Source organism: Manis pentadactyla, chromosome 4 (assembly GCF_030020395.1).
Source record: "Manis pentadactyla isolate mManPen7 chromosome 4, mManPen7.hap1, whole genome shotgun sequence".
In the NCBI taxonomy this organism is placed as follows: Eukaryota; Metazoa; Chordata; class Mammalia; order Pholidota; family Manidae; genus Manis; species Manis pentadactyla.
In genome coordinates, this window is record NC_080022.1 from 152437875 (window position 1) to 152453547 (window position 15673).

A 15673-nucleotide genomic window follows, 5' to 3' on the forward strand; every position below is an offset into this window, starting at 1 on the left:
GTGGTTATAATAGCTTCTGAGTCTGGGATATGAATGACAGTTATTTGTTTCTGCAGTTCGAATTTAATCATCTGGAATATTATATGGGTAACATTTTCTTGTCTGTATATATCTTTTTAATTGAGGTGTTTACCATGTATATAGTAAATTGCAGCCCATTTATATTAAGAATGAGATAACAGAAAGTTCACTAGGATTTCTGTGCACATGTAGGTAGCACTTTGTATTCGCAGGTTTTCTGCTTTAGGGCAGGGAGTTGATCTTGGTAGTCCTGGAGGCTCTCTGTGGTCTTACAGGGCCGATTGGTTTCTAGCTCGGTTGCAGCCTTCCAGTAGGTATATGAGCTACAATTTGCATTGCCCTGCTTCATCAGTCACCAGTTCTCCACTTGTTTTTCCTCATTCAGAAATTTGTTGAAATTAATGATGGCCTCTATTCACTGTAATTGGTAGATTCAGAGCTCTGTGTTTGTTCTTACTCCTTGACTGTATGCAGTTCTGCTTAAATTCAGAGTTGGACCATATGATTTCTCAAAGATCCTAAAATAATTTGTGCTTATGTCCGGTACTTCCTGGGAAAAGAAGGAAACACATGCTGTGTCAAGCTTCTATGAAAGCCAAGTTCTTAGTTGTCCTTCCTTGTTTTTATTCAACTCAGTGCTGTTTTGTTAGTTACCAGTGATGTATCATTTAGTAAGAGTTGTTACAGCAAGGAGTTAATCCTGGTTTCCACTCTTGGTTCTGCTCAGTCGCTTCAGATAGTTAATACAGTTCAGTCACTCTGTTTCAGAAATGTGAAAGTCTGTTTATTGGATCCTGATATAGATCTGTTTATTGGATCTTGATATACTTAATGTAGACAGTTTTCAGAGAGACTCTGGTAGCGTAAGAGTCATTTTGTGGTTTTTACTCCCACACTGTCATTGTCTTATTGACCTCTGATAAACCTGTAAATAGTTGTATAAGATTATATCCAAAGTCAAAAAGATTTTTCTCTCCCTGGAGTTACTGAAAATTGTTATCAAAGCATTTATATTCCTGGAGGCCACTGGTGCCATATATTGTGACTAAATGGAAATGTTGTCATAATGTGGAAGAGATAAGCTTTTCTCAATTTTTTTATTAAAGTATCCTTGATGAACAATCTTATGTTGGTTTCAAATCCACAATGCCGTGGTTCAACATTTACCCATATTATCAAGCCATCACCCCCTCCCCTCCAGTGCAGTCACTATTATATGTAGTAAGATGTTACAGAATCATTAACTGTATTCTCCATGCTATACTGTCGTCCCTGTGACCAGCCTATATTGTGATTGCAAATTATTGTGCCCCTTAATCCCCTCCCTTCCACCCATCCACCCCATCCACTTCCCCTTGGTAACTACTAGTCCCTTTTTGGTGTCTGTGTCCACTGCTATTTTGTTCCTTCTGTTTTGCTTTGTTTTTATACTCCACAAGTAAGTGGAGTATAAAAGTTGATATTGTGTTTTTACACCTGGCTTATTTCACTGAGCATAATACCCTCTATTTCTATCCATATTGTTGCAAATGATAGTGTTTCTTCTTCTTTTTTTATGAATGAATATTTCATTGTGTATATCTACCACTTCCCTTTTTTTAATTAAAGTATCATTGATATACAATTTTACCTTGGTTTCAGATATACAACACACTAGTTCAACAGTTGCCCATATTATTAAATCCTCACCCCCTTTTGTGTGGTTATTGTCTATCAACACAGTAAGATGTCAGAGAATCATTGAGTGTATTCTCCATTCTGTACTACTGTCCCCGTGACTAACTTATATTGTGATTGTGAATTATTGTGCTGCTTTATCCCCTTCACCCTCCCCCTTGGTAACCACTAGTCCCTTCTCAGTGTCTATGAATTTACTCTACTATTTTGTTCCTTCTGTTTTACTTCGTTTTTATACTCCACAGATAAGTGAAATCATATGGTATTTGTCTTTCTCCGGCTGGCTTATTTCACTGATCATAGAGCCATGTTCGTTGCAAATGGTAGTGCTGCTTCTTTTCTATGACTGAATAATATTCCATTGTATATATGTACCACCCTGTCTTTATCCACTCATCTACTGATGGACACTTTGGTTGCTTTCATTATCTTAGCTATTGTAAGTAATGTAGTGATAAACGTAGGAGTGCTTATATCTTTTTGAATCAGGGATTTTGTTTTCTTTGGATAAATTCTTAGAAGTGGAATCACTGGGTCAAATGATATTTCTATTTTTAGTTTTTTGAGAAACCTCCATACCACTTTCCATAGTGGCCGTACCAATTTACATTCCCAGCAACAGTATAATAGGGTTCTCATTTATCTACATCCTTGCCAATATGCCAACACTTGGTATTTCTTGTCTTTTGGATCATGGCCATTGGTTAGTGGTGGGATGTGATATCGCAGTGTGGTTTTGATTTGTATTTCCCTGATGGATGTTGATGTGGAGCAAATTTTCATGTGCCAGTTGGCCATCCTTATTTCTTCTTTGGAGAAATGTCTGTTCAGGTCCTCCGCCCATTGTTTAATCAGGTTATTTGGGTTTTTTTGGTATTGATTCATATGAGTTGATATATTGTGGCTGTTAACCCCTTATTGGATAGATAGTTTATGAATATATTCTCCCATATTGTAGGTTGCTTTTTTGTTCTGCTGATGGTGACCTTTGCCTACAGAAGCTTTTTAGTTTGATGTAATCCCACTTGTTCATTTTTTGTTTCCCTTGCCTGAGGAGATGTGACCAGGAAAAAATCCACAGGGTGATGACTTGATAATATGGGTAAATGTTGAACCATGGCATTGTGTATTTGAAACCAGCATAAGATTGTTCATCAATGATACTTTAATAAAAAAAATTAAGAAAAGCTTATCTCTTCCACATTATGACAACATTTCCATTTAGTCACAATACATGGCACCAACGGCCTCCAGGAATATAAATGCTCAAGAGATTTTTGGCTGTTTTCTTCTAAGAGTTTTATTATGGTTTCATGTTATATATTTAGGTTTTTAATCCAATTTTGAGTTTACTTTTATTTATGGAGTTAATGATCCAATTTCATTCTGTTACATGTAGCTTTCCAGTTCTCCCAACACCAGTTATTGAAGAGGCTGTATCTTCTCCATTGTATATTCATGGCTCCTTTACGGTATATTAATTGACCATATATGTGTGGGTTTATATCTGGGCTTTCTAATCTGTTCCATTGATATATGGGTGTGTATGTTTCCTTTATATGAAATGTCCAGAACAGGCAAATCCATACAGACAGAAAGTAAATTAATAGTTGCCAGGTCCTAGCAGGAGGGGAAAAAGGGGAGTAACAGCTAATGGACATGGGATTTCTTTTTAGGGGTGATGAAAATGTCCTGGAATTGGATAGTGGTGGTTACTGTACAACCTTGTGGATATACTAAAAAAACACTGGAATTGTATGCTTTATAATGATGCATTTTATGTTATGTGGGTTGTATCTCAATTTTTAAAAAAAGAACCATGCTATACTATTTAGTGCACTGGTCGCCAGAAGACCAAAAATGTCAGTAGATGGAAGAAAGGAGAGTGAAGACCCAGACTCTTCCAGGACAAAGTTGAGAGGGAGTCAGTGGTGAGGCTGGGAGCCCTGCTGTTTGTTCTGCTCTGGGAAGTCCACTATTCCTTTTCTTTTTTTTTTTTTTTTTTTTTTTTTTAAGATAATTATTTTTTATTGAAGGGTAGTTGACACACAGTATTACATTACATTAGTTTCAGGTGTACAACACAGTGATTCAACATTTATATACATGATAATTCTAAGTACCAGCTATCACCATACCAAGTTGTTACAATATTTTGACTATATTCCTTATGCTATACATTACATCCCGGTTGCTTATTTATTTTACAATTGGAAGTGTGTACTTTTTCTTGGTTGTTGTTGTTAGGGCATCTCTCATATTTATTGATCAAATGGTTGTTAACAACAATAAAATTCTGTATAGGGGAGTCAATGCTCAATGCACAATCATTAATCCACCCCAAGCCTAATTTTCGTCAGTCTCCAATCTTCTGAAGCATAACGAACAAGTTCTTACATGTAGAACAAATTCTTACATAGTGAATAAGTTACATGGTGAACAGTACAAGGGCAGTCATCACAGAAACTTTTGGTTTTGCTCATGCATTATGAACTATAAACAGTCAGTTCAAATATGAATACACATTTGATTTTTATACTTGATTTATATGTGGATACCACATTTCTCTCTTTATTATTTTTAATAAGATGCTGAAGTGGTAGGTAGATACAACATAAAGGTAGAAAACATAGTTTAGTGTTGTAAGAGAGCAAATGTAGATGATCAGGTGTGTGCCTGTAGACTATGTGTTAATCCAAGCTAGACAAGGGCAATAAAACATCCACATATGCAGAAGATTTCTCTCAGAACAGGGGGGGTGAGGTTCTAAGCCTCACTTCTGTTGATCCCCAATTTCTCACCTGATGACCCCCCTGCCACTGTGCCTGTCTTAGGTTGTTCCTCCCTTGAGGAATCTTACCCGTCTCTGGCTAACCAGTCATCTTCCGGGGCCATACAGGGAAATGTAAAGTTGGTAAGTGAGAGAGAAGCCTTATTGTTTGAAATGGTTAGCTTTTTATTTCTTTGCATATTTATGCCCTGTAGCTTCTATGCCCAGCATTTGTCTTGAGGTATCTTTACCACTTGGACGAATTATGATACTTGGTAAATTTGATATGAGGCATGAATTCTATTTAAGGGTTGTAATTAGGAAGGAAGAAGAAAAGCTATAGAAGTAGCAGGCGGCAGAAAACCTGGGAAGATTGATTATTTCTTTGACATATCTTCTTGTAGAGTAACTTCAGCATGTATAGATTTTAAGCTACTACTTAAATTGCGCACACACATTGACATAATAGGAGTATAGTTACATAACCAAAGCATACCTGTAATTACCAGCCATCTCCAGTGAAACCAAGAAAACCAGTTAGGCACCCTAGGCATTTGTGAAAACTTATCAATGATATGATGGTTATTATCTAACTGAATTTGAGTAGTCTGAGAGAAATCAGACAAATTAAAACAACCCATTCCTGGGGAATGTTCACATCCCATATGTTCTTTTAACAGTAAATAGTCTGTAGTTGTAAGATTTTGGAGCGCTACAATTTGCACTTCTCCTAATTCTTGGTTGAGTTCCAACAGTATAGATCCAGTCACATTTGTTGTTTTACTGTATGCACAGGCCAGCTTAGATATCTCCTTCATTCCCATGGCAAGTCCAGGAGCTGGTGGGATGAGTGCATCTACAGCTGTAGCAGTGCGTGGATCTTTGTTGGGGTTTTTTGATGATCATCTTCTGGCATGAGTCTTCCCGAGAGTGCTGATGTTGGAAGTTCTCTTTCATATCGTTTCTTAGTTCATTTTCGGGGTAGCCAAATTAGGCTTTGATCCTCTGTATAAACACAAACAGACCCTTTGCCTACACTTTTATATGTCCTTTATATCATTGTGTAGAACTCATTAGAGGTCACCACATAGGAACTGCATTTTTTTTTTTTTAATCATTAATCTACACTTACATGACGAATACTTTGTTTACTAGGCTCTCCCCTATACCAGGTCCCCCCTATATACTCCTTTACAGTCACTGTCCATCAGCGTAGCAACCTGTTGTAGAATCACTACTTGTCTTCTCTGTGTTGTACAGCCCTCCCCTTTCTCCCACCCCGCTATGGATGCTAATCTTAATACCCCCCTACTTCTCCCCCCCTTATCCCTCCCTACCCACCCATCCTCCCCAGTCCCTTTCCCTTTGGTACCTGTTAGTCCATTCTTGAGTTCTGTGATTCTGCTGCTGTTTTGTTCCTTCAGTTTTTCCTTTGTTCTTATATTCCACAGATGAGTGAAATCATTTGGTATTTCTCTTTCTCTGCTTGGCTTGTTTCACTGAGCAAAATACCCTCCAGCTCCATCCATGTTGCTGCAAATGGTTGGATTTGCCCTTTTCTTATGGCTGAGTAGTATTCCATTGTGTATATGTACCACATCTTCTTTATCCATTCATCTATCGATGGACATTTAGGTTGCTTCCAATTCTTGGCTATTGTAAATAGTGCTGCGATAAACATAGGGGTGCACTGATCTTTCTCATACTTGATTGCTGCATTCTTAGGGTAAATTCCTAGGAGTGCAATTCCTGGGTCAAATGGTAAGTCTGTTTTGAGCATTTTGATGTACCTCCATACTGCTTTCCACAATGGTTGAACAAGTTTACATTCCCACCAGCAGTGTAGGAGGGTTCCCCTTTCTCCACAGCCTCGCCAACATTTGTTGTTGTTTGTCTTTTGGATGGCAGCCATCCTTACTGGTGTGAGGTGATACCTCATTGTAGTTTTAATTTGCATTTCTCTGATAATTAGCGATGTGGAGCATCTTTTCATGTGTCTGTTGGCCATCTGTATTTCTTTTTTGGAGAACCGTCTGTTCAGTTCCTTTGCCCATTTTTTAATTGGGTTATTTGTTTTTTGTTTGTTGAGGCGTGTGAGCTCTTTATATATTCTGGACGTCAAGCCTTTATCGGATGTGTCATTTTCAAAGATATTCTCCCATACTGTAGGGTTTCTTTTTGTTCTATTGATGGTGTCTTTTGCTGTACAGAAGCTTTTCAGCTTAATATAGTCCCACTTGTTCATTTTTGCTGTTGTTTTCCTTGCCCGGGGAGATATGTTCAAGAAGAGGTCACTCATGTTTATGTCTAAGAGGTTTGTGCCTATGTTTTCTTCCAAGAGTTTAATGGTTTCATGACTTACATTCAGGTCTTTGATCCATTTTGAGTTTACTTTTGTATATGGGGTTAGACGATGGTCCAGTTTCATTCTCCTACATGTAGCTGTCCAGTTTTGCCAGCACCATCTGTTGAAGAGACTGTCATTTCGCCATTGTATGTCCATGGCTCCTTTATCAAATATTAATTGACCATATATGTCTGAGTTAATGTCTGGATTCTCTAGTCTGTTCCATTGGTCTGTGGCTCTGTTCTTGTGCCAGTACCAAATTGTCTTGATTACTATGGCTTTATAATAGAGCTTGAAGTTGGGGAGTGAGATCCCCCCTACTTTATTCTTCTTTCTCAGGATTGCTTTGGCTATTCGGGGTCTTTGGTGGTTCCATATGAATTTTTGAATTATTTGATCCAGTTCATTGAAGAATGTTGCTGGTAGTTTCATAGGGATTGCATCAAATCTGTATATTGCTTTGGGCAGGATGGCCATTTTGACGATATTAATTCTTCCTAGCCATGAGCATGGGATGCGTTTCCATCTGTTAGTGTCCCCTTTAATTTCTTTTAAGAGTGACTTGTAGTTTTCAGAATATAAGTCTTTCACTTCTTTGGTTAGGTTTATTCCTAGGTAGTTTATTTTTTTTGATGCAATTGTGAATGGAGTTGTTTTCCTGATTTCTCTTTCTGTTGGTTCATTGTTGGTATATAGGAAAGCCACAGATTTCTGTGTGTTGAGTTTGTATCCTCCAACTTTGCTGTATTCCGATATCAGTTCTAGTAGTTCTGGGGTGGAGTCTTTAGGGTTTTTTATGTACAGTATCATGTCATCTGCAAATAGTGACAGTTTGACTTCTTCTTTGCCAATCTGGATTCCTTGTATTTTTTTGTTTTGTCTGATTGCCGTGGCTAGAACCTCTAGTACAATGTTAAATAACAGTGGGGAGAGTGGGCATCCCTGTCTAGTTCCCGATCTCAGCGGAAATGCTTTCAGCTTCTCGCTATTCAATATAATGTTGGCTGTGGGTTTTTCATAGATGGCCTTTATTATGTTGAGGTACTTGCCCTCTATTCCCATTTTGCTGAGAGTTTTTATCATGAATGGATGTTGAACTTTGTCAAATGCTTTTTCAGCATCTATGGAGATGATCATGTGGTTTTTGTCTTTCTTTTTGTTGATGTGGTGGATGATATTGATGGACTTTCGAATGTTGTGCCATCCTTGCATCCCTGGGATGAATCCCACTTGGTCATGATGTACGATGGTTTTGATGTATTTTTGAATTCGGTTTGCTAAAATTTTGTTGAGTATTTTTGCATCTACGTTCATCAGGGATATTGGTCTATAGTTTTCTTTTTTGGTGGTGTCTTTGCCTGGTTTTGGTATTAGGGTGATGTTAGCTTCATAGAATGAGTTTGGGAGTATCCCCTCCTCTTCTATTTCTTGGAAAACTTTAAGGAGAATGGGTATTATGTCTTCCCTGTATGTCTGATAAAATTCCGAGGTAAATCCATCTGGCCCGGGGGTTTTGTTCTTTGGTAGTTTTTTGATTACCGCTTCAATTTCGTTGCTGGTAATTGGTCTGTTTAGATTTTCTGTTTCTTTTTGGGTCAGTCTTGGAAGGTTGTATTTTTCTAGGAAGTTGTCCATTTCTCCTAGGTTTCCCAGCTTGTTAGCATATAGGTTTTCATAGTAGTCTCTAATAATTCTTTGTATTTCTGCGGGATCTGTTGTGATTTTTCCTTTCTCATTTCTGATACTGTTCATTTGTGTTGACTCTCTTTTCCTCTTAATAAGTCTGGCTAGAGGCTTATCTATTTTGTTTATTTTCTCGAAGAACCAGCTCTTGGTTTCATTGATTTTTGCTATTGTTTTATTCTTCTCAATTTTATTTATTTCTTCTCTGATCTTTATTATGTCCCTCCTTCTGCTGACCTTAGGCCTCATTTGTTCTTCTTTTTCCAATTTTGATAGTTGTGACATTAGACCGTTCATTTGGGATTGCTCTTCCTTTTTTAAATATGCTTGGAGTGCTATATACTTTCCTCTTAAGACTGCTTTTGCTGCGTCCCACAGAAGTTGGGGCTTAGTGTTGTTGTTGTCATTTGTTTCCATATATTGCTGGATCTCCATTTTGATTTGGTCATTGATCCATTGATTATTTAGGAGCATGTTGTTTAGCCTCCATGTGTTTGTGAGCCTTTTTGCTTTCTTTGAACAGTTTATTTCTAGTTTAATGCCTTTGTGGTCTGAAAAGTTGGTTGGTAGGATTTCAATCTTTTGGAATTTACTGAGGCTCTTTTTGTGTCCTAGTATGTGGTCTATTCTGGAGAATGTTCCATGTGCACTTGAGAAGAACGTGTATCCTGTTGCTTTTGGATGTAGAGTTCTGTAGATGTCTATTAGGTCCATCTGTTCTAGTGTGTTGTTCAGTGCCTCTGTGTCCTTACTTATTTTCTGTCTGGTGGATCTGTCCTTTGGAGTGAATGGTGTGTTGAAGTCTCCTAGAATGAATGCATTGCATTCTATTTCCTCCTTTAGTTCTGTTAATATTTGTTTCAGGTATGTTGGTGCTCCTGTATTGGGTGCATATATATTTATAATGGTTATATCCTCTTGATGGACTGAGCCCTTTATCATTATGTAATGTCCTTCTTTGTCTTTTGTTACTTTCTTTATTTTGAAGTCTGTTTTGTCTGATACCAGAATTGCAACACCTGCTTTCTTCTCTCTGTTGTTTGCTTGAAATATCTTTTTCCATCCCTTGACTTTAAGTCTGTGCGCGTCTTTGGGTTTGAGGTGAGTCTCTTGTAAGCAGCATATGGATGGATCTTGCTTTTTTATCCATTCTATTACTCTGTGTCTTTTGATTGGTGCATTCAGTCCATTTACATTTAGGGTGATTATTGAAAGGTATGAATTTATTGCCATTGCAGGCTTTAAGTTTGTGGTTACCAAAGGTTTAGGGTTAGCTTCTTTACTGTCTTACTGTCTAACTTAACTCGCTTGTTGAGCTATTATAAACACAATCTGATGATTCTTTATTTCTCTCCCTTCTTATTCCTCCTCCTCCCTTCTTCATATGTTGGGTGTTTTGTTGTGTGCTCTTTTTAGGAGTGCTCCCATCTAGAGCAGTCCCTGTAGGATGCCCTGTAGAGGTGGTTTGTGGGAGGCAAATTCCCTCAACTTTTGCTTGTCTGGGAATTGTTTAATCCCTCCTTCATATTTAAATGATATTCGTGCTGGATACAGTAGTCTTGGTTCGAGGCCCTTCTGTTTCATTGCATTAAGTGTATCATGCCATTCTCTTCTGGCCTGTAGGGTTTCTGTTGAGAAGTCTGATGATAGCCTGATGGGTTTTCCTTTGTAGGTAACCTTTTTTTTCTCTCTGGCTGCTTGTAATACTTTGTCCTTGTCTTTGATCTTTGCCATTTTAATTATTATGTGTCTTGGTGTTGCCCTCCTTGGATCCCTTGTCATGGGAGTTCTGTGTACCTCTGTGGTCTGAGAGGCCATTTCTTCCCCTAGTTTGGGGAAATTTTCAGCAATTATTTCTTCAAAGACATTTTCTATCCCCTTTTCTCTCTCTACTTCTTCTGGAATGCCTATGATTCTTATATTATTTCTTTTATATTGATCACTCAGCTCTCTTAAAATTCTTTCATTCCTGGAGATCCTTTTATCTCTCTCTGCATCAGCTTCTCTGCGTTCCTGTTCTCTGTTTTCTAGTCCATTAATGGTCTCTTGCATCTCGTCCATTCTGTTTTGAAGTCCTTCCAGAGCTTGTTTTATTTCTGAATTCTCCTTCCTTAGTTCTTGCATATTTCTCTGCAAGTCCATCAGCATGGTTATGACTTTTGTTTTGAATTCTTTTTCAGGTAGACTGGCTAAATCTATCTCCCCAGATTCCTTCTCAGGGGAAGATGTAGCAGATGCCGAAGCTGTCTGGGTTAGTCTTGTCTGGATCATATTTTTTTGCCTTTTCATGTTGACAGGTGCTATTGACTGTCAGCTGGGAGGGCCAAAATTTTCACTTACTACTGGCCTTTCTTTACTGGGGCAACTGCGACCCCTAGTGGCTTGTGTTGGGTAATTGCGTGTAGAGTGGGTCTTTGTGTCTTGCCTGGCCGGGAGGGAGAAATTTCCCTTTCTGTGGGCGGAATTTGTCTCAGGCTGCTTCTCTGCTTTCGCAGCGCCCGGTGGGGTGATGGATGGGGGGGCTGCTTGACTGTTTGCCTCCGTGAGGGGTCTCAGAGCTGTTGCCCAGGGGGTTAGTGCACCCGGTTTTCCCTGTAATTTCCAGCTGCTGTACTGTGACCTGGGTTTTTTCCGTCAAGCTGTTAAGTCCCTGTCCCTTTAAGACTTTCAAAAAGCCCCCGCTTTTCTTTGTCACAGGGGCATCAGCTTCAGCACCCGCTCAGAGGTCTTACTCCCTGTTCTCCCAGTATCCAGGGCCCCCTGGGCATGTACTGTGTCTGCGCTCTGGCCCGGATGGCTGGGGCTGGGTGTTCGGCAGTCCTGGGCTCCGTCTCCCTCCCGCTCTGCCTGCTCTTCTCCCGCCGGGAGCTGGGGGGAGGGGCGCTCGGGTCCCGCCGGGCCGGGGCTTGTATCTTACCCCTTTCACCGGTCGCTGGGTTCTCGCTGGTGTAGCTGCAGTCTGGCCACTGTCCTGCGTCTTCTGGTCTCTCTTTTAGGGCTAGTTGTGTTTGTTGTATTTTCAAAAGTATATATGTTTTTGGGAGGAGATTCCCACTGTCCTACTCACGCCGCCATGTTGGCTCCGCCTACCCACTATTCCTTTTCTAGTCTGTTCTCTAGGTATGTTTAGTACCATTAACTTGTTTCATTTGCAACACTAGTTAATATTCAGTAAGATAATGTTATGAAGACAGTGAATGTGACTGTCACATGTCTGGTTAAGTACAGTACCTCAAACTTTGAGGATTTGAATATCTGCTTTGAAAATAAATTGGTGGTATTAAAACCTCTGAGATCACTGGTGGGCTCTGTGCAAGCAAGGTCCTTCACTTCCCCATATTCCCCTGCCCACTTTCACGTGGGCCTGAATGTTATGGAGAATGAAGAATGACTCTCAGGCAATATGCAGCCAAAACACTTCAGCCACGTTGGTTATACTTCCTCTGAAATTATCTTAGTTCTCTAACCACTCCTTCCTCGTAGCTCATCCATGGCCTTGTACCCATCACCTCAGTGTTTACTCTCAACTATGAAGCCCTTGTATCAGTGTGTTTATTGCTAGTGAAATAAAAATATGGGGCCACTCTGTGTTCTCCTTCTTCCTCCTCCTGTCTTTAGTGCAGTATTTGCTTCATCAAGATTGTGTCGGGAAAATGTGTGAGAACTGACTCAACATCTCAGACCTGGGGGACTCTACAGCAACTGGCTTTTCCACAGACCGCAATAAAAATGGTTTTTGATTCACAGTGAATGTTTTGCACTAGAGATTATTTACATTTTGGCTCAGTTCCCTCATTTTACTGATGAAAGGTGTGCTGACTCCTAGTCCATTGCCCTTTTGATGCTCAGAGGCTTATCTTTATGGAAGTGAAATGTAGCGACTGTTTTGATTAGCTTCAGAATCTACCTTGAGTCAAAGTTTAAGAAATATTTATCTAAATCATTGAAAAAACATATTATTTGAGGAGGAAAACTCAAGTTTATTTTTGCAGAAGCCTTTTGCCGCTGAGCTGTGGGACAGATTAAAGGTAGATTATTTCACAAAATAATGGAACATTTCTTTCCTGTTTTATTTTTCTCCAAATTTTTCTATACAGGTCCAGACAGATGGACCATTTTTCCTTTCAATTTACTGAGACAGAGAAGAATTGAGGACTGAAGCATGTCATCACTGTATCATTTCCTCCTGAATGTATGAAATCCTAACAGCTTAGGTAAGAAAATGTCCAAAGCAGGCAGTGAAAATAAATTTAAAATAGGACAAACTCTGAAACTATCCATGTTAGAATACCAAGGCAGAAGGGAAAACTGGTTTTTTGGAGGAATTTAGTCAAAGAAGTAAGCAGTGACCTAGACCCTATTCTATCCACTATGTTCAGAGTGCTAGGGGATGGAGTAACCCCTTTCCCTTATTCATCTACATAGGTCCTTGCGCCATGAGAACATGACTCCCCATGGGGAGCTCCTATAAAATGAGAGATTTGACTATTCACATTCCCAGACTTTTGGATTTCACAGACCAGTAAAATGTCAAAAATATTAAGACCATGATAAGAATCTCAACTTTGTAGTTTAATGTCCAAGTATTAAAACAGCTATTCTCTATCAGCATCTCTTCATAAAACAATTTTTAGTATCAAAATTGAAGGAAGGGCATAGTTGTATGATAAGATGGAATAGATTTTATGAAATTGTTTTTCTTTTGTTAACATTCTAGGATTAAAATAAAGATCTTGAGAATTTATTTTCCCTTTTGTGTGTCCTCTGCAGAGTAGCTATTAGGACACCCAGAACCCCAGTGTTGGAGCCCTACTTGTACCTACTCTTGATTTTTTCAAATCTCTCTCCTTCTCACCCTGCCTCCCAGCTTCCCACATTATCCCACCCCCACATGTAAAACACACACACACACTTCAACAGAGTCACATAGGAAAATCAGGGAATTTTTTTTAAGGATTTCATGCTAGACTGTTAATGGCTTAATGAGTCATACTTTGATTTGCTGCATATTAAAACTCAAGAAAACAGTCTTAAGTAAAAAGATTGCATCTCTGGTGGACTTTTCTCACACAGTGTCAGGAAATTTAAATGTCTAAAGTTCAAAAGGAAAAGACTAATTGCTAGTGTTGGGGGAGCATTGTGTATTTTCCTCGGTCCTTGTCCCCACCGCAATAAGGAATTGAAGGACAGAGACACAGTTGTGAAGCAGAGTAGAAGTTCTATTTCAAGTTACTTAAAGAGAGAAAAAATGCAGCAGGTGACCTCGGAGAGGAGAGGAGTGCACTGAAAGGCTGGGGAAAAAGTTACGCACTCAGAAAGTGCAGGCGACCTCAAAGAGAGGACCCCCCTGAAGGGTTGGGGGTTCCCCTTCTAAGTATTTTTCAGGAATGTGACCACGGGCAGGGGTGCAGAGTTGTTAAGTGGTCCCTGAATATTTAAAATTAACTAAAGAAATCTACTGCTCTGATTTCTCCCTGTGATAACCAGGGTCTTGGTCTGGGAGCATATCAGACAAGACCGCCTGCCCTGCCCGCAAGGTGGGCTGAGTTTTTGTGTTCCTAAAGAGTAAGTTAAGAATCTTACTTCTTAACTTCCTGCCTTTTACTGTTGTTTACAGATGGGCTGCATGCTAAATAAGTTTCCCAGTTTGCAAATTACTTGATTAGGGCCGAAGGAGAAAAAACAGCATGTATGTGAAGTTAAAAATTAAGCTGGGCCTGTGTCATTAACACAATAAGACATGGGCTATACTGAGGTACCCTCCTTTATCTGGGGAATATTCAAACATTCCAGGCCAAGTTACTCCTGGCTGTTTGAGCTTTAACTGGTTAACTCTGGTTCTTTTTAGTGGGCTCTCCTGGCCTTATTCTCTTCCCACCCTGCTCATATCTGTTTTCCTGCCTAACACAGGGACAGTGAATTCTCAAGGTGTGTGGAAGCTTTGATTTGTTTGTGCATCTTCTTATATCGCTAGTTTATAAGATCTTTAAGTGTTTGAAGGAACTGTGTCTTTTCTCATTTCCAGAATCAAGCACAGTTCTTGGCATACAACAGGAGGAGATTGATAGTCTGTTGACTGAGTGAATGAATGAATAAATAAGGAAATGAAATTACTTTCTTCCACTGAAGAAGCTGCCCGCTGGGAAGGAGACATGAACACTAATTTTAAAATGTTGAGTGCTGCTGGGAGGCTAGCCTGCACAGTGAGTCACAGTGGAGCTGTTCTGGACAACTAGGAAGCGTTGGCCATCATGAACAACAGGCTGGCAGAAACCAGTGGGGACAGGTAAGAGCAAGGAGTGTCCTGGGGGTCTGGAAGCCAAGGAGACACATCCGGCTCAGCTCTGCTGGGGCTGGGCTCATTCAGGAGCTGTTTTCAGCCTCTTCAAGCCCAGCTTTAGAAATCTCAGCTCAGCTCCAGCAAACAGCCATCTTCCAGGGATGTGGAACTGAAGCCTCAGGCCTTTCTCCTTATCTTTACAGTCTTAAAAGTGACTCACAAAAGTGGCCTATACATTGCATTGTTTCTTTACTAGTCTTGCTCTAGCGGTTTAACTGCCTAAAGGAGGAAAGGTTTAGGTAAGGCTTGATTTCCTGCTCATCTGTTCCTCATTTGGAAATAAAAATCTTAGAGATCCTAATTTTTCCCTGGAACTCTGAATGGCTGAACTCACAGCCTCTCCCAGTCCCTTCAAGAAAGGGGGACAAGGGGATTCTGAGTATGTGTCTGGCTCGGGGCTTCCTTCAGAGCAGAGTTGTCCATAGTGCCATGCATAGGGAAACCCACCCTTGAGCGTCTGTTGATATGTAGCTGTACTAAAGCCAGATGAGATATTCTAGAAATATTACAATTTTACCCACAGGCCCTAATCAGGTATTGCTTGCAACCTGGGCAACTAATTTAGCATGCAGGCCCAGCCATAAACAACATAGTAGAGGGCAGGAAGGTTTACATCTTAAAAGATAAGGTTGCATTTTAAAACCCAGGAAGTTAAGAAGTAATATTTTTAACTCTTTAGCGAACAGATAGTGGCTCAGCCCACCTTAGGGGCTGGGCAGGAGCCTTGTTTGATATGCTCCCAGACCAAGACTCCGGCAACTCAGGGAGAAATCAAGAGTAGTAAATTCCTTAAGTTAATTTTAAATATTCAGGAACCACTTAACAAGACCCCCAG

The 15673-nt window shown here is 39.8% G+C and overlaps 1 protein-coding gene across 2 annotated transcripts in view; it reads left to right on the forward strand.

The window, feature by feature from the left end:
• Positions 1 to 12593: 12593 nt before the first annotated feature.
• LOC118914686 (leucine-rich repeat-containing protein 37B-like) overlaps positions 12594 to 15673 on the forward strand; it is a 37414-nt gene continuing 34334 nt past the window's right edge. For both annotated transcript variants that reach the window (XM_057501228.1, XM_057501229.1), the window contains exons 1-2: positions 12594 to 12712; positions 14524 to 14784. In XM_057501228.1, the coding sequence (XP_057357211.1) occupies positions 14750 to 14784 (35 nt within the window). In that variant the 5' untranslated portion in view covers positions 12594 to 12712; positions 14524 to 14749. The remainder of the gene's footprint in view (positions 12713 to 14523; positions 14785 to 15673) is intronic.